Source organism: Parasteatoda tepidariorum, chromosome 9 (genome assembly GCF_982258835.1).
Source record: "Parasteatoda tepidariorum strain Cologne lab strain chromosome 9, Ptep-v5.0, whole genome shotgun sequence".
NCBI lineage: Eukaryota > Metazoa > Arthropoda > Arachnida > Araneae > Theridiidae > Parasteatoda > Parasteatoda tepidariorum.
The window spans coordinates 37,533,475-37,558,246 of NC_141763.1; the positions used below are offsets into that span (position 1 = coordinate 37,533,475).

Here is a 24,772-nt window from a genome sequence, read left to right on the forward strand (position 1 = left end):
AAATGCCAAATAAAGGTTTAACATTTGATAATGTCTTTCGTGAGGTTTGAAATAAAATAAAATAAAATGAATTTTCGTAAATATGCCGTACGGCCAAGCAAATTTTCTGGATTAGTTCAAACCTTTGGGAGCGACCTCCCATGAGCTCTGAACCTGGCGCCCCTGCATCCTTTCATTTGAATACATCATTGTCATTTCAATGTCAATATGAAGATGAAATATCTACCATTTCTCCTCTGTAATTTGAAGTACAAAAGTGAATGTTATCAGTGCCTTAGTAGAAAGCGCCTGGCAGTACTCACTGTACGTTTCTACTCCCTGTTATCTCTTACTTTCAAGGTTAACATTCGATATTTAATTAGTTTTTATGTTTAGTTATAATATTTATATAGTCTTCATTTTATAACACTCAGTATATTACATAGTATTTCATATAAGAAAAGATGCTTGTGGAAAAATATATCGGTGGTAATAATGTCTCGGTAAAAAGAGTACCGCCATAGGTTGAACTTTAACTGAGACAGTTTTTTGCTTTAATTTAATGTTCTTAAAATAGCTTTATAGTTTTTATTTTTTTATTTTTTTTAAGAAATAAAGTTATCGTTATTAAAAATAAGATAGTTAAAAAGGCTACATTTTAACGCAATTTTTATACTCCATTGTGTAAAATAATCTAGAAACAAGAAGTTATACTTTAATTATAAAAGTTAATTGTTATCGATTTAAAGGAAACTTTTTTTCATTTTTTCGATACAGGTATCAAATTACGAGTTATTTTTCAAAAGATATTCATTTTCATTAACAGAAGGAGAAATTTATGATTTTATAAACGAAATAAACTCAAGAAATTACAAGACATACTCATTTTTTTTAGTTATTTTTCGAGATCAGTTTGAAAAACTAAATGTTACTGATCATAAAAACACTGCATATATATATAACATAATAAAGGGAATAAAAGAAAAGGGAGATTAGAGAAAACAATTAAGAAAATGAAGAAATATAAAAATATAATAAGTTTTATTCATTGCGCATATAAGCTGCAAGTACATGGAACCTATAAAATAAATCAGGAATTTTTTTAAATATTTTTTCAATAGAAGACGAAAAATTATTAAAAATATATACATTTAATAATATTTACATTAATTATTATTTTATGTGTTAATTTGTTTTTATTAATTATTTATTTGTTATTAATGTAACTAATAAGTGTTAAAACTGGGTTTACAATGAAATCACATCACTTTGGCTCTTGATAATGTTTAAAACATTTAGCTACATCATTATTTCAGCATTAACTTTATTGCGTTCTGGTCAATTATTAATTAATTGTCTTGATGCAGTTTTTATTATTTTTTTAATTTCAACATTAACTTTGTTGCTTTCTGGTTAATTATTAATTAATTGTATTGATGCAATTTTTATTATTTTCTTATTTCAGCATTAACTTTGTTGCTTTCTGGCAAATTATTAATTAATTGTTTTGGTGCAATTTTTATTTTTTTATTTATTTCAACAATAACTTTATTGCTTTCTGGTAAATTATTAATTAGAAGTCTGTATAACTTAATGCAATTTTTTTTAAAGGCATATTTTTTAAGCTAGTCCTGTAAGCCACCGCCATAAATATTGGTATTAAAAAATAAATATTCTAACATGTATAAGTTAAAATCTTTAGTTAGTAAACTTCGGTTTCTTATTAAATTTAATGTATGGATTTTGTTCTCAATTTAAAACTAACTTTCTAAAACATGAAGTAAAAAATTTTGCTTTTGCAAAATAAATGATGCCGTAAATAAATTGTTTTTTGTAGAATTAGGATTGTATTGAAATTTTCTTAGAAATCTAGCTAAAGATAGAGAATTCTCTTTAGGACATTGAGAGAGCACCTGCTTGAATTGCAAATTCTGAATATACCTCCCCCCCCCCCTTAATTTATTTGTCATTCTGATATATTCTGTTAGCATTCATTAGCCATATAAATTCAGTATAAAATATTTTTTTAACCATCATCTATATTCAGTCATTATTATGGTGGTGTACTAAAGTTAGTACTAAAAAAAAAAAAAAAAAGTTAGTCAACTCTTGTTGACTATGACCGAAATCCACACCCTTTTGAAAGGTAGACCAGAAGAAGCATTGAATGACCTTTGAACCAGTAAAATGACCTACACAAGTCCTATTAAAGACTGTCAAACAAGAAAAATGAGTTTTGATGGATGAAATATAAACTATAACATGCGCATGCCCGTGTTAAATCCTGACAGAGTACCTTGTAATACAGTACTGAGGGCTTCTTGCAATTGTTGATAAACCAAACCAGTTTTGTATGGCGCATGCGCATAGGTGTGATTTTCGCATTGGTGCATCTATCCTCCCCCATAGTACTATGAATACTTTATTCATTCATTTATTTCGTGTGAGATAGCTACAAAAGTTGTTTTCTCCATTTCTGCTGCACGTGTTTATAAATATTGGTAAGTGCAAATTTTATAAATATTAGATTTCATTATTATTTAATATTCAATTTAATTATTCAATCTAGAAAATGAAATTAAGTTGATCAGATTTTTATTTAAAAACAATTAATAATCTAAAAACTTTATTAATAATTTAAACTTGTGGTTTTACAACAGGTACTGTTACAGTACTGTTAATTTTATTGCATTAAGATAGTGATCTTAAACTATCTCATTCTTTTCCTCTCAGTGTTCTTCCGTGGATATTACTTTTAATCCATTTCTTTTAATCCATATGGCAACAACTTAATCATATTATATATATATTATTTTATTTAAAATTTAAAACTATTAAAATTATGATTGTGATATAGCCCATGTGGTTTTTATTTTAATGTTTTAAACTATTAAGATAGTGATCTTAAATTAACTCATTTTTTCCCCTCTCAGTGATCTTTCGTGGATATTTCCTTTAATCCATGTGGTAATAACTTAATCATATGATATATATTTTTTTATTTAAAATTTAGAACTATTAAAATTATGATTGTGATATAGCCCATGTGCATTTTATTTTAAGGTTTTAAACTATTAAGATAGTGATCTTAAATTAACTTATTTTTTCCCCTCTTAGTGATCTTTCTTGGATATTTCCTTTAATCCATGTGGTAACAACTTAATCATATGATATATATTTTTTTATATAAAATTTAAAACTATTAAAATTATGATTGTGATATAGCCCATGTGGTTTTTATTTTAAGGTTTCAAACTATTAAGATGGTGATCTTAAATTAACTTATTTTTTCCTCTCAGTGTTCTTTCCTTTATCCATGTGGGATTTTAATCACTTTCACATCTTTAGTGTTGTAATAAATTTTATTCCGCAAATCTGACATGTTTTTAAAATTATTGTAATACATTTTTACTATAAACTATTAACTTTATTATTACTACTATTGACTTTGCTATTAACTGAGAATAGCGGTTATTTCTTTTAATCCATGTGGTAACACCTCAATCATATGATATATTTTTTTTTTTTTTTTTGATTTAAGATTTAGAACTATTAAAATTATGATTGTGATAACTCATGTGGTTTTTATTTAAAGGTTTAAAACATTTAAGACAGGGTTGGCAAGGTTTAGGACAGAACGGATTAATCCACGGTTTAAACCCTGGTTTAAACCGTCCTGTCCAAAACCCTTTTACTCAAATTATGTCACAATTTTATCTGAACAATATTTATGAGGTAAAATAAACATAGAACTAATAACTTATTGATAATTAAATATACCAGAGAATATTTGTTTTTAAAAGTATAAAGTTTTATTAATATTGTTTGACTCTTCAATTTAAGCAAAGGAAGATTAATTAGTAATCAAGTTCAATTGGTCCTCTCATTCAATAGTACATAACTGAAGTTTGGCCTTGCCATACAGGTTAAAATATTAGGGACTAAGTGCCTGGTTCGTCATAAACAGGTTTATTTATCTATAGTACTATTCAAGAATACTTTTATTTCATTCATGTTCAATTCTGATACATCACCATTGTCAGTAACTGAAACTGATGCTATGCCCTTCAAAACTGGTAATACATTTTTCAGTTATTTTGTATTTTCAATTTAAACTAATATATTTATATTTAAAAAACATTTTTTTTAAATAGATGTCTTTATCATCCTGTGATGCAGAAATTATAAAATTTTTTTAAAAAAGTATTGTGAAAAATAAAAGGTTAATTTTTGAACAAATTTAGTATTTTTATTAAGAAAAATTATTATTTTTTAATATTGCCATATTTATCCTTATGCAAAAATATTATTTATCAGTATTAAAAGCATATTTATATTTAAAGGATTAGGTATTCACTTTTGTTGTTCAATGAATTGTGGAGCTTCAAAAATTATTAACCTTTTCCTATTATATTATTTTCTTTTAATAAGTTACAGTAAATTGTATAAAAAATATCAAATATTTATTGATACATGTAATTATTATGTGTACAATGGTTACACCTATACAAGTTTTACTTTTTACCAAAGTTCAAGGTTTTGGACACTTTAGTTTAACCCAGTTTAGGACAGTTTTACTCAGTTTAAGACAGTAAAACCCACGTGTCCTGTCCAAAACCAGTTTAGGACGTCCAAAACCCCAACACTGATTTAAGATAGCGATCTTAAATTGATTCATTTTTTCCTCTCAATGGTCTTTCCCCTATCCATGTGGAATTTGAATCATTTTCACATCTTCAGTGTTCTAATAAATTTTATTTTAATCATTCTAATGCTACTCAATATAATTCTTCAGCCTCTCCAATTATGTTTTATAACGAAGAGTGCTTATTTCTAGTTACAAGATTGTCACATCTATTTTAATTTAATGGTCGATATGAGTTTCTATCAAAGCTATATTTAAAATGGAAAAATGATGCACAAATAGTTTTCAAATCATAGTTACTTTTTTCTAGCTAAAATCGAACTTATCGGTAAATTATCAGGCACAAAACTAAGAGAAAAAGAATAGTAATAAAATGTATCCTTATAAAAGTGTATCCAATATACATTGTAAAATGTATATTGGATAATTTGGATAATTATAAAATGGATAATTATAAAATGTATCCAAACAAAAAATAAAAAAATGTAAGTCCAAGAGGAAAGAGAGGAAAGCACATCAATATTATAAGAATTGGTTAAATTAGGAATGAAACAGACAGGTTAAAATAAAACTTTTCTGAGAAATTTAACAATGCTCAAGGTTTGAAATTCTAAGTGAAAACTTGTAGCTAGAACTGTGTAGTAATTTTTGGAAAAAAACAAAGCAAATTTATATAATTCATACGCTGTATAATTCTCAAAATGTGTATTTATATAAATTAAATTCTTAATACTTAAAATTGAGCTATTTTCACTTTGCTTATTCTTTGTTCTTAAGACATTAAATATTTTTCATTATTTTTTTAATGGCTAGTTTTTATATTTTAAATTGGTTAAATTTCTTGATTAAAATGATTGATTTTTAGTTTCATCTGGCACTTATAAATTTTCGTATTTTTTGGGGTTAATTTTCCTAGTTTTTGAATTATGTTTTCTTTTTTATTTCCTTCTATTTTTAATTTATCTAATGTTCTAGCCTGTTGATTTTTTTTATTAACTAATGTTAAAACTTCATTTAGGACAAAACATGAGCGATTATGCTACTTTGGGGGCAGAGTTTGGAGGCAGTTTTTCAGAGGTAGCCATTCGCATTGGTAAGTATTTTGGTAACTTATACTTGCTTATTTCTTTGATATTTGAACTATACATTTTTTTAATTTTTAGGGAGATATGTCATATACTCAATGGTTCAAAACACTTCTTTTAAGCAAAAAAAAAATCTGTTTTTTTTTGTTGTTGTTTATATTAAAAAAAAATAAGGTCAAGTGATACTCAAAGACAAATATTAATGGTAATTAAATAATTTATGAGTATTTCATTGAGACCTTTTCCCTTCCAACTATTAATCGATGTTTCTAATAAACAATTCAAAATGTTTTCACTTTTATTTTATAACTCAACTAATATGATGCAAAAGAAATAACGAAATATTTTTAATCTGTTTACATTCTGCTTTACAATCCACTTCAGATGCTAGTAAATATTCAACATCTAAAAGTGTTATTTAAGTAATGCATATAAAAGTGATTTCCTTCTTGCCACCAATATAAAAGTGATTTCCTTCTTGCCACCAATATAAAAGTGATTTCTCCCTTTTCGAATAATGATGCAGATTAACATCCCAAAACAGTAATACTGATTTATATTCGCTATTAAGCTCAAATTTAGGAAATTTAGTATTTTTTTCAGTTTGGCATAGTTAAATAAAAAGTATTTTTCCCGATTAATACAAAAATATTTCTTTTTATTGCATATATAAATACTTTTATTTAAAAAAAAGAAAGAAAAATACTTTAAGCATTTTGGCTTAAAAAAAATCTTTGTTTAAGCAATCTAATGCTGCATACACTTAAAATTTTTATTGACAAAATGTTGCAACCTATCTAATTATTTATATTTTTTGTTAATTCAGTCTTTTTTTTTTCCTCCTTAAAAAATGACCATTCTAATGTTACTCAATATGATTCTTCAGTCTCTCCAATTATATTTTATAACGAAGAGTACTTATTTCTACTTACAAGATTGTCGCATTTATTTTAATTTAATGGTCGATATGAGTTTTTATCGAAGCTATATATAAAATGTAAAAATGTTGCACAAATAGTTTTAAAGACGTAGTTACTTTTTTCTAGCTAAAGCCTATTTGTAGATAAAATTATTATTAATTGGGTACTTGGATTATAGATTTCATACTTACTTGTACTAGTTTGGTATATATTTTAATATTGCTAATTGTACATTTTAAATTTAATATATATTTAAATATTTTTGGTTCTTTGTTAAACTTAAATATTTTATATTTTTTTTTTACGATGCTTGATCAAATAAAGTTAGAACATAAATTTGACTTTTTTTACTTCTTTAGCTTTTTACCTTTTAAATTTGATCCTAATTACTTTGAATTCTGACATGAAAGTAGTTGTGTATTCACGATTGTTAGAAAAAGAGAGTTAAAACACTCTTTTTCTTCATATTGTATTCAGTAAATATTTTAAAAGACATAGATTCCTTATTATATATGGTTTATAGCAATTAAAAATTAAGTACCTGTTTTTTCGTCTATTTTTGGAAATAATGTAAGGAATGCCTCGACGTATTTATTAAAAAGTAAGATTAAAAACACATTACAAGTATAAAAAAAACATTTTTTACGGATATTTTGTAAGCGAAGTATGTACTATTTTAAACAAACATTGTAAAACAGGCCTTTTTTTTTTTTTTTTTTAATTTTAAATATTATTGAGAAAGATTTTCTTTGTTTTCTCTCTCTTTTTGTTAAAATAATATTCATGAAGTAATATTCTTAAAATAAATGAAATATTTGCTTTGATATGCTGCCAAAAATACATAAGCATTATATATGTATACATTCAACATTCAGTCGGGATTAAGTTCAATATATTTTTCCCCTTAGGACATAGATATTTAGTGAATTATGAGAGATTTTATGAATATTAAACCTTAAAATGGTCTTTTTTAATTACTTTTTTAGCCTACCAAAAATTAGAAACAAAGCTTAAAAAATAAAAAATAAATAAAAGGTTTCTTTTTAATGCATCTAAATTTATCGCAACTTAATAATAATTCAAAACAGACAGTACAGAGAAGTGTTAATATTTGATTTTTTCCTGTTATAGTAAGAAATTAACCACTAAGAAAAAAGTGAAAATTTCAAATATTTCTTTTTTGAGCTAAAAAAAAAATCTTTGCATATTTCCTTGTGTATTAGAAATTTCTTTGTTCGTGAAGTTTATTAAAAAAATAGTGCGTGGAGTCCCTCCGCGCGGAAGAAGTTAAACTTCGCAACCTGCGACATTAATAATAGAAGAATCAGCAGTCGCAGAAGGATCACTAGTTCTATTCAATGACTCTTTTTCCTGCTCCGCTCGCTTCCGTGCTCTCTAATGTTGTGCATTTTTCCCTCGTGGACCTCTTCAACCAGTGGAAGTGCTTGTGCTTGCCTCATCGTCTAGCCCTGGAAAATGTATTTGTATTAATAATGTATGCGTCATAATGTAATTTCAGAAGAGAAAACCTAACAATCAATTGATATTCACAAGAGACGTACCTTGACATAACCTTAAATCCGTCGCATTGTCCGTAGGATTGTTTTCACTCATTTTTTACAATTGTTATCCACTAAATTTGAAAATAAAAAATACTACCATATTAAATTATATGTGTATCAAAACAAACTAAAAAAATATTTATAGAAAAACAATACTTTTATTATTTTTATGCTAGTGAGAACCAAAACAATATGGAAATGAATGAGGGAAAACTGGATCTTACCATGTGATTTCCCGGCCAATAAAAATGTAGCGTTAAACGTTTAACGCAACCTTGTTGGAAGTTGCATAAGAAGTATAACTTCAATAAAGTTTTTACATTTAAACTCACTTCTTTCTTACTGAATTTAATTTTAATTTCCTATTAAAATTGATAGTTACCAGGAAGTCATTAAAAATGATAAAAATTAAGATTTATATGCCAAAATAGTTAAAATTTTTGTTCAACAAAATGAGAATGTTGAAAACATTTGAAAATTTTTCTTTGCAACGCTTATATTTTGAATCAATAAATTGGACACACAGAAAAATTACCTTAATTTTTAAGCATATAACAGGATAAAACAAAAATTAAACATTTAATTCATAGTGCTAACAACTGGCATCAATATTGTTTTCTTTGATATTATGGAAAAGCACTTTTTCTTTTGTTTAGATAAATGGGACATTTCTTAATATTTTGTCTATAGAAAATAAAAAACAGTTTTTATATTTTGTAGCTCAATTAGGCTAAAAATTTGTCAAAAACAATTGGATTTCAAATGTAGAAAATACAATAGCAATAAATAGATTTTTAAGCAAATATTTATTCCATAAATAATTGTTGTATCAAATAAAAAAATTGTGCATCAATATAAAAATAAAAAGTATGTCAAAACAAAAATAAAAAAAGAAGTTGTTAAACATTCAGGTCCTATTCAGTACATTCAGCAACTGAGGTTATTCCGGCTCTCGTTTCTCTATAAAATAAAATGGAAAAATTTACATCAGTGGAATTGAAATTACACTGTAAAAACAAACAAACAAGCAAAAATCCTGTATTATTATAGAACAGGGGTTTCCAACTGGCGGCCCGCGAAGCCCTTCTTTGTGGCCCGCGAACTAAAATATATCAGTTGTCATTTTTTGCAGACTATTTTCGTAAAAAATCTGTATGGGTTTAAAATACTTTTCTCGTTAATAAAAACCTAAATTCTTCGCTTCTGTAAAATTTAAAATACTAACGGTGCAAAAAAGTTTATTTCTCAGGTTTTGCACCCAAGAAAATATTTATTCAAATACAAAAATAATCGTGTATGTTTCTCTTTTTTATTTCATTTTTTTGTATTTTGTGAATATAATTTAGCATGTGCGTATCAGAAATTTTCTCGAAGAAATTCTCCGATTTAACTTTTTGAAACCACTCATTTAGGACGAAAATATTTACACGCACATTTGTAAATTTTAAATTTAAAATATAATATCTATTCTCTGGTGGTTGCAGCAGACAAACCTCAATTTTCTCATTGAACATTTTGTGTGCTATTATGTAAGTTTTAATACCAACCTTTTTAAAGTTTTATATCTTAACAAATAGATATCTGTTGCACGTTAATTGTTTAATACATAGGTGCACATTAAAGTTATTGTAGCCCGAATTTTTATTATTTATTTAATATTTTTAGAAATATTATTAATAACAATTAAATATTTTTAAAAATCTACTTCTTATTTTAATTTGTAATTCAATACTTTTGTTTTGTACAACTTGGTAAAAATCTGACAGTATTATTTAATGTTCCTTCAAACATGAAAGAGTCCTACATAAAATTTTGATAAAGTTGCGGCCCGCCATTTGATTTGTGTTTTGAATTGTGGCCCCCGGCCTCATGTAAGTTGGAAACCCCTGTTATAGAAGATCACTGATGACCAGAAAATTTCTTCATGCTACTGGAAAAAAATTGTAACTGAATTTTTTGAAACAAAACTATTAAAAAAATCTTCGTAAAAATCTTCTTCACAAGGAACTGTTGGGCGAATTTTTTGCATCGAATATTTTAAATAAAATTCTCTTGGTGCGGATATTTTATTGCTATATCATAATTAGGTCTGCAATAAGGTAAAATGAACGAGAAGAGGCCACACATTTTAAAGGAACCGCTACGCATAGGACCCCTAAAGCCAAATTTGAAAGAAAAAAAAATTCAAATTTCTAAAAAAATATTGAAGATTAAATTGAATTTTTTAAAAACTTTTATTCATTTTTTAATGAGATTATTCGAATGAAAAGTTTCGAAAAATTAACTTTAACTAGTATTTGTTGTGTCCACATTTCCTTAAAAAGGCAAAACTCGAAAACTGCTAAAGTATTTTTCGTTAGTACAGGAAGACGGTAAAGCCGTTGACTAGATATGATTCATATTCAACAGAAATGTTTTCCCAACTTTTTAAATCTAAACCGTGACTACGAGAAAGCTTTGAAAGAAGGTTTCCGCAATGTACGTTCGCAGACCTTAGAAAACAATCCAAAAACATGGTTACTCTGCTCGTTTATTTGCTTTCCCTTAAATGAAGTTTTTTGCAAAATATTTTCTAATTATTTATTAATATTTTCGCTGGAAAGGTTAATATTTGCCTTATTTCGTTTCGTAGGAAAAAGGTTTCAGCTTTATATTTCTGCTGACCTTAACATGACAACAAACAAAAATGAGAAAAAAGTAGCTGGGTGGCGCAGTTGGTTTGTCGTCGACCTTCTGAGCCCAAGTCTGCGGGTTCGATCCTAGGCCCAGACACTGGATTTTCGGGATGCAGAAAATCCTCAGCGGTCATGTCGTATGATTATACGGCATGTAAAAGATCCCTGGAGTGCCTTATTGGCTCTTGGCATTTCCGGCAAAATTAAATTCCTAGTGCACTTTAGCATCCAAATAAAAGTCTCGGTGCTGCCATCTAGTGTGGCAGAAACTAGACGTCCAAATTAACATGGCCAATGGTATCTCACCCATTGTGGAGGTCCTGAAAGAGTGGATACCACTTCTGGAGAACGCACTAGGTGTGCTCATGTGTGCGCACTCGTGCAGAGCTCATTGGAAAAGAAAAAATAAGGGTTGCCATTTGCTTATTTTTTAACCTAAGAAACAATATTTTTTTAAAAAACCTTTAAAAATCATTTATAGTTTTCCTTTTAGGATAAAAGGGTGGAAATGGCAATATTTTTGCTACATTGAAAAAAGGTTTTTACTGCAAACCTTTTCGTGACAATGATAAGAAAATTCTGGCACAACGTTGTCGTAAGGTAACATGCTTTCTGGGCAAAGTATTATAAACAATACTTTATTTCTAATTAACTAATAACATGTAGATTAAATGAATGACTTAGGTTCGTGGTAAATTACGTATGCATTATGTTCTTTGAACTGTTTTCATTCGAATCTTTAATTTAAAACTAAAGTTAAAAATTGTATTTTACAGATGGAGTCTGTAAAGAAAAGAGATCTGAAAGCTGGACACACAAAACTTCAAAAACAGAATCGAATGAAAGAGCTGACTTCATAAACATTTTTTCTGAACCTCCTTCCCTGCAGCGTATTGCAATCGTGTCGATTGCAATTGGGCTATGTACGGCGTCTGATATAAGGAATGAACTGGCGTCTTATATCAGTAATGAACTGACGTCTGATATCAGGAATGAACTGACGTCTTATATCAGGAATGATCTGGCGTCTTATATCTTTTGCGATATCGGAGGTATAGCAGAGTTAAAGGAAAGAATATTAGGGAAATTGTTCGATAGCCCTTTGCCCTCATCCTTGAAGTCCGAAATCTCATACGTCGTTCGACCCATTTTGTTGCAGTTGTTGAAAGCGTTTCGTAGTTACTGTACATGGACAGAATGGGAAATAAATCTCTGTGAGTATTACATGAAGCGAGGTACAATTTATTGGACAGTTGAGGGGACAGTTGACATAGTGAAATCCCTTACGGAACTATTGGATAATGGAAGCTTAGAAAGCTTAGATATTTGCGATTTGTATGAGATAGCCTGCTCTCACTGTTTAGGGGAATATGCTTCAATTTTCTGGGAGAAAATTCCAGAAGAACTTAGAATCGCTCGATTTAGAGGAACGTATATTCATTTTCGGATAACAGATATATACAATGATGATTTGATAATATATTGGACATGTGTCCTCGAAAATAATTTAGGGAGTTTTCTAACTAGGCTCATAGATCACGAAAATATATACGATGATAAGCTTAGTATTGATGTAAATATGATTGCTTGTTCGATTCGGGTAGGTAACATAGTTGCCTTAAAATATTTTTGGAAAAAATTGTCGGTGCAAGAGAAAAACGATCATTTGAGTAAATGGCTTTTGCAAGCTACTCGACGTATGGGATTTCTAAATCCTTCATCTTATCAGTATTCTTCAGAAACTTTAGATGTTTTATGTTTCTTATTATCTCATGTCAATCGTATAACTCAAATGACAGAATTTTTTCGGAATCATTCTTGCGTATTAGTGTTTTTGTTCGACAGTTGGCCATATCAAAGAATATTCTTGTCCACTATTTTTGAATTATTAGATAATCTTCAAGAAAGCCTTTATTCATGTATAATGGTGAATATTAGTTTTAACATGAGTAAAAGAGGAAATGAAATGATGATTTTTAAAGAAATATGGAGTGCCAGTCCTTTAAGACTAAGGCGATTTGTTCTGAAAGATGAGATTCTTTGCGTCGAAGTGTTGAAGTATTTGCTGGAATTAGAAAATCTGAACATGGTTGTTAGGATATTAAATGATGCTTCCGAAGAAGAGATTGAACTATATATCTGCTTTATGTTTGGGTGTTATGAATTTAAGCGTGCTTTTTACTCAAGCAATCTGAATTCGCTTCACATGTTATTATCAAAATCTACCTTACCACCAGAATGTTATCCCTATAAAATCAATCTTATAGAGCAAAGGGAGGAGGATGCACTGATGGTATCGTGGCCTTTTATGAATTTCCATTGGCATATTTGCATTGAGTGGATATGCTATGGTAACATCCAAGCAGCTGAATCTTTCGTGAGATGGCTTTATCAATCTGTGCGAATTGAAACAATTAGAAAATTAAGTTATCATGAAATGTCATCGTTTCCGTATGTTTTCTATTTGGCATTAATATTTTTGTCCAATTATGAGCTTGTGGACCAGTTTATGAATTGGTATTTTGAGACGACAGAAAAATGTCAGCAATTTAAAGTAGACTTTTTGCGAAAAAGGGGCAATTATTTTTTCAAGCAATTCATAGACATGCCGTTCATTGTATCAAAAACAGAAGGCGATGTGTTACAAAAATTTATAAACTACAACTTGTCTTCTCTTGAAAACATTGCAGAATTTCGACTTATTTGTCGTAGTTGTATAGAATATGCACTGAGTAAAGGTTTTTTTGAAAGTGCCATCTTACTTTTAAATGCATCTTTTGATAGTATCAATGAAGTGAAGCGATACAAAAATGAACTTATACTATCTGAGAAAGGAATTAAAAAGGCTCTAATCTTAAATCAATCAGATGATGACTGGGATCACGTGAAAGAGATTGTAATGTGGTCGTCACCTCTAACCCTAAATACAGTCACAAAATTAAAGTCTCTAGTTCTGGAGCAAAAGACTAGTCACTCTTTCCAAGATGAATTGAATCCAGAGATTTCAGCTCTCCTTGATTTACTGGAGATTGTTGTTGAGAAAGATACTACATCAGAGCTCATTCTAGGCAGAAAAAAGGGCAGGGAGCAAAAGTTTAAAAAAGGCGCATTATTATTCCAAAAAGTCATTCATTTCTTTCTATGGCCTTACACGTTCTATTAAAAAACGTCAATTAGTAAAAGAATTTTTTTTAATTTTTAATTTTATTAAAAGTAGCAAAGTAATCATATTAATTACTAATTTTTATTAATAAATTAACATATATATCGAGTTAATGAGCTAATTATCTTAGTAATTTATTTAAAATGCATGCATGCATTTTAAGTGTCTGTAGTTATGATTTAATAATTTAAATGATTAATAATTATGATTTAATGATAGTGGAAGTAACTGCAAACTTTCAAAGATAAGTGCAATAAGGGGGTGTGGTGGCAATTTTTCCTTTCCCATATAAATCTATGTATTGACAACAACGACAAACTAAATAAAAAGCGTTGAAAGGTTTAAGAAATCCATTGTAGAGTTTGGTTGAAAAAGTAAAGAAGGGTTGAGGAAAGAAAATGTATGGAGTCTATTACATCAGGGCACTAATTTACTTCAGGGGCAACAGGGTGGATTCTTTTGACTAAAAGGGCAGCAGGGTGCTGCGCCCTGTTTACCCTGCCTAGAATGAGCTCCGATATATATATATATATATATATATATATATATATATATATATATATATATATATATATATATATATATATATATATATATATATATATATATATATATATATATATATATATATACATATACAAAGTAGTAATATATTGTACTGGGTAATTCATATTTTTAAAATTAATAAAATGTCGAATTTTTAATGCAACATTTTAATTCGATGATTCTTATCAAAATCAATAACATTTGTTGAATACTATTAATTATTTAATTGAATATCTGAGCAGATTATTGGTAGGGTAAACTAACCAGTGAAGGAACACTTAAGCATCGCTTGCCTTGTAAAAAATCATATTAATTTCAAAATTCGTAATTTTAGTTAAATGGCAGTGTCAACATATGTGTTACTAATTGCAAATTATGTAAAAAAAATTGTAGAGAACTTGCATAATATTGTTTTGAAGGTTCAAATAACAAGTAGTAAGAAGACCAAGTGAAGGAACAGCTCTTACCAGTGAATGAACACCCAGTAAAGGAACACTTAATTTTGGTTATTTTTTAATGCTCTTAATGAATTTATAAGTCATACAAATATTTAAAAACAAGCCTATTCTTGAAATTATAACATATAAATACTTGGAAAATGTTATCTTTTTTCTGTAATCATGAATTGAAAATTAAAGTGTCAACATATTAACACATACTGTTCATTCACTGGGAAATCTACGCTCAGTAAAGGAACATGCCTGTTCCCTCACTGGTTAGAAGTTGTTTTTCGTATTTTTAACATACTTTTGATGCGGAACATCACTAAAGGTACAAGAAAATTAAAGTTTATCTTTTATTTTCATTGACTTAGAAAAAAAACCAGTAAAGGAACACTTGTTCCTTTACTGGTTTTTCATCGCTTGGTGACCCAGTGAATAAACACCCCCTTATCTCAGTACTTTATTATGCTATGATGCTTAAAAATAAATAAAACGTAACTTCAATAAATATATTTTGAAGTCTCTTTTTCGCAGTGAGAAAAATAAAGCTATTGCATGCAATTAATTCCACTTCAAACATATAAATACAAACACTCATCTTATAGTTTTTTCAAAGAAACAAGGTGTTGCAGAGATAATAGCAAATTCAAAAATTTTTCCAGAGAAGTCTATTTGACCAGGTAATACAAAACATTGCTAGATGACTTCCTATTGTTTGGCAGTAAGCTATTGTTGCCAATCAATCTAAAGAAAAACTTTCAAATTCTTATTTTTAATCAATATATATGAAATGTTCCTTCACTAGTTGGTTTACCCTATTTAAATTAAAAATAAATTAGTAAATTAATTTTTTAATTTTGATAGAAAAAAAATTATTAAGGTAAACAAACTTCTATTTAAGTTAAGGTAGTATAAATTTCTTTATTACATAATAAGTTAATGCAATTAGCGTAATAGTTTGTTTCCTTTTTTTCTCCTTCCTATTAATTATATATGGGTGAAATACGTTGGTTGTCTGACGTCACAAATCATTATCAACAATTTTCTATGCATAAAACAACGGTAATTCTAATATCTTCTCAAACAAAATATTGTATATAATCTTAATATTTTTATTAATAGATGGCAGCATCATAAATCAAAAGGATTCTTTTAACTAACAATTCATAAAGCAATAACTGTAAACTGATTTATAAAAATACTATAAGAATCAAAAATTGCGAGAAGACCTTGTTTGATAGTATTAACACTAGAAAGACGGAAACTTAGTATATACCTATATTGCCCGAAAGCAGTCAAAATGACTGCATTGTGAAAGAATAACTATTATGTAAAGAAATTTGCTTAAAATTAATTTTTAATATTATTTACAGTCATACAGCAAGTTATTAATAAGTATTTACAAAAAAAAAAAACTTACTTCACTCGGAAAAAAATAATTTATTCATTATTTGAACATTTTAAGCAAATGAAAGTGGAAATCCGCAAACATACTTTTGACATTTTTCACACATATTATTTGTTTTGTTTTTGTGGCAAAGTCGTACTTGACAAATTTTGCGTTTGTTCGAATATGTTGTATTTGATGATGTTGCAGTTGATCTTTGTGGGTCTCCATGTTCTGATGAATTTTTCTGTCTTGTAGCTCTGTAATCGGTGGAAAGCTGTTCTGCTAATTGAAACAAGAACTGTTTTCGTTGCATTTGTATTCCTGTCACTTCCTTGTTAAGGATCCAAGCATTTATAGCAGCTAAATCTAAAATATTGAAAAATATTTGGAGGGTCCATCTACGAGAACTAGATTTTACTGTATATTTTCTGCCCATTTGATCCGTCATATCAACTCCAAATTTTGTTTTGTTATAAAATTGAATAGAGTCCGGTAACATTTTTTTATTACTTTTGTCAATTTTCACAAATTTATGCCTGGAACTTAGAACAGCTACTCTCTTATTCGGTTTGCTTTTATATATTGTAAGGACACAATTTTGTGATTTATATAGGAGAGTCGAAAAACGAGGCATGCTATCCTTCGTTTGTTTGGCTGCTTTGGATAGTTCTCTTTTATTTCCTCTAATAGTTCCAACAAGTGTTGTTTTTTTTGGCCAATAATTTCGTCGCGAGTGACATGCTAGTGAAAATGTTATCGGTCGTGATATTCCTTCCGCAGCTTGTGTATGGCTCGACAAGTTTCAGAACAACGTGCTCACTGAGAAGCATTGACGATGGTCGTTGTTCATCTTTCCCCAAGTAAGGAAAACCATTCAAAACGTACTTGCTACTAACATCTGATGCAAGCCAGAATTTGATGCCAAATTTATTGGGTTTATTAGGCATATACTGTATAATCTTGCACCTGGCTTTTGTCGGAAATAATTGCTCGTCAACTGTTATATTTTGCCCTGGTTGATAGCAAGATTGACTATTTTCAATGAATTTGTCCCATATTTCCGAAACCAAGGCAAATTTATTTGTTTGGAGACGTTTACTTCTTTCGCTTTTTTTGTCAAAACGAATAAATCGTAGGATTTGCTTGAACTTATCTCTGGTCATAGTTCTTCTAAAAAATTCGGGACCCCACTTTGCTGACCATAAATAACTCAGTTTTAAATTTTTTGCCTCGTAGGCTCCACGAGCATATAAAATCCCAATAAATGCACGGATTTCCGGTAATGTTGTTGTCCAATCGTTCCCCAAAATTCGGCGGCCTTCTTCTTCAGTGCAATTTTTTATATGTTCGATAATATAGTTATCTATTATCAACGAGAATGCACTGACAAGATTATCTGCCATAATGTTCCTTTTTGCGTAGCCTGTTGGACCTTTGACACCCTTGAAAACACAAGTAGATGGTAACCTTCCAGGAATTCCACCTTCGTCAAATTTTAACCACACAGTACCATCGGCAGCTGTTTCGGTCTCTTGAAAGGTGTTATCAGTTTCTTCATCAGAGTCTGAACTACTTAGCACTCTACACCTTTTCCTGGACACATTGATGACACTTTCATTTTCATCGTTAGTGATCGCCTCTTCATCGCTATCTTCAACATCAGATGTCTCACTTTGAATATAATCCGATTCATCTTCAGATGATAGTTCCCAATTTGTTGTATCTGATTCGATATCGGAACACTCTTCACCTATGTTCTTTAGCTTTTCCAATAACTCTCTTCTATTCGACATTTCTTTCATGAATTTAGGGCGCAAAAGAAATCAACTGAACAACGTGTCAGAACGACTATCACTGCATAAAGCAGGCCTATCCTAAGTCGACACGTGTGCAGCTCACGGTTATTACGTTGTAGCGCGTTCAAGCGGAACGAGGCGCGTGGGCAAAAATCAGTCACCATTTACGACACGGGGAGTCTTCGGCCGGCGAAGATCGAACCCACGACCCCCTTGGACTTGTGCCCAGTGCCCTATAAACCAGGCTATTCCGGCTTTCCCAAGTAGTCAAAATGACTGCTTTTAGGCAATATAGGTGTAATACATATATTTTTACCGGAAATTACGGAGGGGGAGGTAACTACAATGATTAATAAACGCTTCTATATGTTGTACAAAAAGTCATAAAATTCTAAGAAGCTGTGTCATTATAAACATAATTGTTTTTCAAATTTAAATTGAAAAGCAGTCAAAATGACTTCCTTAGGCAATCTAGTGTTAAATTACTTTCTATAAAGCAGTTTCTTTTTTCAAACTAGCAATTTAAAAAAAAAAATTAGTACAAAATGATAATTTTTATTATGATTAAGAACAATAATCATTATTATTCAAAAGATATTAAAAATAAATATGAATGATTGACATTATTTTTGAGGAAATGAACTCGGGTATTTAAGTAAAAAACGTATGCAAAGAAATACTTTATTAAAACAGTCGCAAATGTTCATAATTGCATTTTAACATTTACGACAGACAATTTATCTACAGTTTTTTATAACTAGATGGCAGCACTATAATGCGTTAAAATGAAATTTTAACTTTAATTTAAATTCAACTGTGAGTGGGAAATAGTCTATCTCGTACGCAGCGGCATTAACTGATCCAACGGTAATGAAATAACGATATTGAAGAGTATGTGATGTGGATCTAAAAATAAAAGTTCGTGATCATTGCAGAGCTGTAATCGTTATGTAGAAAAGTCCATATAGCAAGATTAAACTTGTTGAGAAGAAATTAGAGTTGTAATGTTCATGTTGAAGAGGTATAATTAATCCCTTTATTTTTAAAAGAATAGTGGTAGCTAAAATCTTGTGGTCATTTAGAAGAATATGGTTTTACACTTCTAGAGGTTTGTAGGATACAGCCGATGCCTTAAAAATATCAGTTTATAAAGATATAAGTTTCGTGGTACAAATATGTGAAATTAATTTCTAAACTTCAACGTCAATTCGCATCACAACTATAAATTTAGCTGTCATTCTTAGAAAAAATTAAAACTCAAATTATAACAATAACAATTTTACTAAACGACGCTATTAAAATATATTTAGGTTAGAATATTTATGAAATATTTAGGTTACATATTTAGGCTAGAGTAGGTTTCGTAGGGCAAATTATGTGTTAGTTTAACTTCTTAACTTTATTTTCACTATTAAAACAAAAGTCATATTTTCATTTAAAAATAGAAAACATCGGTTGAAATGCTTAGATTTAGTTTATAGAATAACGCTACTTGAAAAAACACTTATTTAAAAGAGAAAAAAAAATTAGGTGCAATTGTATGAAAAAAAAAATGGTTTGAGAGCATGAAGATTTCAAAGTACTAAACGTGAACAACTGGAACATTCTGGCGAGGAAGAGAATAGAATGGAAAAGGATACCAAGGAAGGCCCTGGCTCACAAAGGGATATGGAGTCAATAAAGAAGAAGATTACAAGTTTATTTGAATTTCTTTTTAACATTATAAATTTGACAGCCATTTTCAATAATAAAATAAATTGTGTAAAATTAAAATTACTACAATAATAAATCTCAAATGCAAAGTATGTATGATTCTTGAAGTGTGTATGATTCTATTTAAAAAAAAAAAACTCTTAGATCTTGTGCCATAATACCCTACATTCAATCAATCAATCAATTTAAAAAAAAAAAGAAGCTTAGCAGCGTATATAGGTAAAATTAGTTTTTAAACTATCACTTTAACGTTAAAATAATTATTACATTTCCCCTTACTAAAATTCAACTGCCTTCTATCAGAAAAACCACAACTTAAAAAAACATAGCATTTTTTAACTGAAATATTCCAAATTTTTGTATGGATTTTAATAAGGAAATAATAAAAACCATTGAACTATCAAATACAAGATTATTTAGAATATAGCCGCAAAAAGTTCTTCGTTCTTTCAGTCTTCTTTGTAAGGACTGTCGCCTCAGTCTTTAAGTTGTAAATAATTTATTATTTTTGGCAACTCAAATGTGTGGGCACCTTTCGGGAGACTTTCCGAAAAACCAATAGGCTATCAAATACAAACTTATTCAGAATATAGAATGTATTCAGAATATATATATTCTTTGTTCTTCCTGTCATATAATTTTAATTTTTTAAATTTTTGCAATCATTTCAATTCGAAATTAAAATACTTGCAGGGTATGGACAATATTATATGTTACATTTTTGCATTGTTCAAACGAGTGCCTTAAGTGAAAAACGATTTTCATTTAGTAAATAAAATGCTTCACAGCATTGTATAGAGCGGCTTTCGAGAGAAATCCTCCAGACATCAGTCTCGCGTCGTGGCGGTTACCATGGTAACGAGGAAAAGTAATTTCGAATAGAGGTGTGGAGTGAATAGTTTTTTCTTAATCTTGACATAGGTCGGCGTGAGTAAACCAATAGACTCCTTCTTTCCTCCATTTCACCCCCATTAGAGATGTGCTCTCGCTTGTTACCATAGCAGCAGACAACCCAAGACTTTTAGTCTGAAGGAGTTTTTCTCAAATTAGCACTATAATTTTATCTCCGCGAAGCTAATTTACAATACAGCGGCTCCTTTTTGGAGATTTTTCTCTTGGTTGTGTAGTTAGTCCCAATCATAATGTTAGCGTTTGTTTGAAAATTTGTCTCCTAAACTAAAAACAGGTCAAGAATAAAATGTCAAACAGAAGAGTGAGTCATTAAAAACCTTTAGGTTGAAAAATTGCTTCCGGGGAACTAGTTTAGTACCTATCAGAATACTAAGTATGCAATGTAAAATTGTCACCTTGTCACTAAGAATTTTGTGCTACACTTAAGTTTTTAAAGTTATTATATACAAAATTTTAGAAGGATTAAAAGTTAAAATATTGATTATCATGGAACATTCTGTTTTTAACCAGTTTTCTTAATTATATTCAAGCTTTGCAATATTAAGTAAAGTTATTCATCGTTTTAGAGGCAAATGTTTTTCGATTAAATAAAAATAAGTCTATTTTTCTTTTCAAAAAAAAAAAAAAAAAAAAAAAAAATTAAATTTACAGTTTTGTTTTACAGAAGTTTCTATTTTCTTACTTTTGCTGATCACAAATCAGTTTGCTGTTACAGATCAGTAATTACTCTTTAGAATTTAACTGAAACTTTCCTTTTCTTTATGCAGTCAGATACTGCATAAGCTAGGAGGGGATTTTTCGCTTCTCTTACTCATTATGAACAACGTTTCGGTACTAAGTACTTTGTACATTTAAAAGCTGTTGCTTTCTACCTATAACAAATATTTCCTTGATGAAACTGAGCTAAAGATTTTTTTGAAGGAAGTTAATATTCGCCGAAACTTTTATGGAACAAAAACCGTAAAGCGTGTTTTGAAGTATAGCAAAAATTTATTAAATTCAGTTAGAAAAAAATTAAAATTTTATCAATAAAACAAGTATTACATATGTACAAATAACTCCAATAAATACTGAAACAATTCAAACATCAACAGTCTTAATCCATTAAAAATACCCCATGTACAGATGGCGGAAGTTTAACATCATTTGGCACTATAGCGCGGCCCAATTCCTTGAATGTACGGGCATCCAATACCATAAGGAAATCTGGTGCATCAAGATCGGTGTCTAACACTACAGAAAGTAATACACCTGAAAGTATTAAAACAATTTGAGTAGCATATACAAATTATATACTAGTAGTAATAACTCGACGGGGAGTTTTTAAATCTAGACACAGATTGAAATCCTCAAAATGAGTCTTCTGTATTTCACCAAAATTTAACAACTCCTCAAAGTGCTTACTTTTTCTTATTTAAACACTAAGCGTTATAATAACGGGGCAAAGTCCCGGATTTTGGGGTCGGAGTTACTAGATAAACACTTTTCAAGCATCTCTTCATATTGAAAACTCTGAGGGGAGAGTAGCTATCGACAATGTCAACAGTCATTTCTATTAAAAGGTACCTCACCATAGAATCGAGTTAACATGTCTTATATACTTGTGAATTGTAATTTTATTTTTGTAGTGGTAGATACACTACAACATTAAATAACAAAGTGAGTTAGTTTTTAAAGTGAGTAATTTTTTACGACGATTAATAAGGACGATCTTGTAGTTGTAGATACACTGCAGTACTCCCCCACCAGAATTATATCTGTGACAGAATTCGATGAACGGACACCACTAGTTGTTTCATTGCTGTTTTGTGAGAAACCGGGAGAGCTGTATTAAGATCACCTTACTTTTGCTGATCATGAGAACTGTATTAAGTTCACGGTCGTTTTTCTCTTGTGTTGCCATTAGAAGTAGAGTGTATGCAGGCCGACGTTGTACGTGATCGAGACTGACTAGCAACAGCGCGAGTAGGTGGATAATGTCGCAGTAACAAGTCAACTGTTCAATGTGGACCATCAATCGAAGTAGGCGTGTGCACAACACGTCTGAAGGTCACCAACGTGGGGAGAGCTATCGAAAATGTCAACAGTCTTCTATGAAAAGATACCCCATCAGAAAATTGAGTTAACATGTCTTATATACTAGTGAATTGGAATTTTATTTTTGTAGTGGTAGATACACTACAGTACTCCCCACCAGAATTATATCTGATAGAATTCGATGAATGGACGCCACTAGTTGGTTCATTGCTATTTTGTGTGAAGCCCGGAGAGCTGTATTAAGATCATCGTACTTTTGTTGATCATAAGAGCTGTATTAATTCGTGGTTGCTCCTGTGTTGCCATTAGCAGTCGAGTGTATGCAGGTTGACGTTGTATGTGATCGAGACCGAGTAGCAACAGTGCGAGGAGGTGGATTTTGTCGCAGTCACAAGTCAACTGTTCAATGTGTACCATCAATCGAAGTAGGTGTGTTCAGATTGAAGTGGGCGTTACTGTCAAGAAAAGCGTGTTCAGATCGAAGTAGGAGTCTCTGATAAGGTAAGCGTATTCACATCTCGTTCGAAGGTTACCAATGTGGGAAGAGAAGCTATCGAAAATGTCAACAGTCATCTATGAAATGGTACCCCGTCATAGTATTGGTCTGGTTTTGTTGGTTGGTTGGTGGGTCCCCTTTACCCCTTCATCATGAGATGGGATCCTTGAGGTGTTTCCTTCTGGTGGTGAGCATAGTATCGGGTTTTTGCCTTATATACTAGTGAATCGGAATTTTATTTTTGTAGTGGTAGATACACTACAACACTAAATAATAAAGTGAGTATATTTTCCTAACGATTAATAAGGACAACCTTCAGAAGTGTACATAATCTCAAAATGAAAGATAAGATTTTGAAATTGCGAATCTTTGTTTCCAAAGAATGGCAATGGAAGACACAACTTACTTTTCATCAATACAATCACTTTTAGATCAACGAAATTGCATTTTTATCGAAGAGATTTCGGTAATCAGGGATCATGGCATGGTTTATCGTGTAAGTAAACGCACTGAGTACAATGTATACATGAAGTACAGTATATCAGAGTACAGTGTATTATTGTAAATTAACAAACAAAATCTCAATTTTAAAAGACTTCTTGTAATTATGCATGCTACATCCCGTTAAAACGGGATATAATATATTTTTAAAATATTAATACTTTTATGTTTATTGAGTTTCATGATTTACAATTTTATTAAATTTGATTGCAGTGATTTTGAACATTTTATGTAAACAATTTAAACACGTACACAAAACCTGTGAATCTAGCCGTGAATTTTTTTAGTCCTTGCAAAATTGAACGTATTAAATTTGTTATTCCTCGGTGTTTTTAAAACATTGTCGAGTGCTGGGAGTTCCGGGTTGAAATATACATGCAATTACTTGTATACAGTCTATGGTCTTTACAGCTTCCAGTGCAGCGTCTTATTCATTAAAACGATTGATAAATAAACTATACACTGTTTGGACAAAAGTGAATAGCTTACTTTGACAAAGCGACTGAAATTTAGGTTTCACATATATATATATATATTTTTTTTATTTCCATTAAAATCTTTACGAAAATACGCATTTTTACGCTTCAATTACGCTATTCTTCTATCAATAAAGCGTTATTCGATTAAGCAGCAAAAGTTTTTAAAAAAAAATTAAAATCACGATATCTTTTTATTTTACCTCATTTTAAATGTGAAACATCTTTATGACATTTTAAATGTGATCAATATGTGTTAATAAGTGGTTAAAAGGTGGTGAAATAGGGATTATTTAATATCAATAGTTAAAAGTGCATATAGTACTGTTACGCTGAAATCGGCATGGAGTCCTGTTGGTTCCCTTTATTAGGTTTATTAGGATGCATTCCCAATATTCGTAAATGTCTTTTCAAAAAGTTCATACTTTTCTTG

General features: G+C 29.7%; 2 protein-coding genes across 4 annotated transcripts in view; one reads left to right on the forward strand and one right to left on the reverse strand.

Moving 5' to 3' along the window:
* The first annotated feature begins 2,367 nt into the window (after positions 1 to 2,367).
* Positions 2,368 to 14,051, forward strand: LOC139426771 (uncharacterized). Its single transcript, XM_087151590.1, has 3 exons — positions 2,368 to 2,480; positions 5,643 to 5,717; positions 11,643 to 14,051. The coding sequence occupies exons 2-3, from the start codon at positions 5,651 to 5,653 to the stop codon at positions 14,027 to 14,029; spliced, it is 2,454 nt and encodes an 817-aa protein (XP_087007716.1). The 5' UTR covers positions 2,368 to 2,480; positions 5,643 to 5,650; the 3' UTR covers positions 14,030 to 14,051.
* A 7,748-nt stretch (positions 14,052 to 21,799) lies between these two features.
* The window catches only part of LOC107442376 (carotenoid-cleaving dioxygenase, mitochondrial), a 46,065-nt gene continuing 43,092 nt past the window's right edge, over positions 21,800 to 24,772 (reverse strand). For all 3 annotated transcript variants that reach the window (XM_043040749.3, XM_087151591.1, XM_043040750.3), the window contains one exon: positions 21,800 to 22,080. In XM_043040749.3, the coding sequence (XP_042896683.2) occupies positions 21,926 to 22,080 (155 nt within the window). In that variant the 3' untranslated portion in view covers positions 21,800 to 21,925. The remainder of the gene's footprint in view (positions 22,081 to 24,772) is intronic.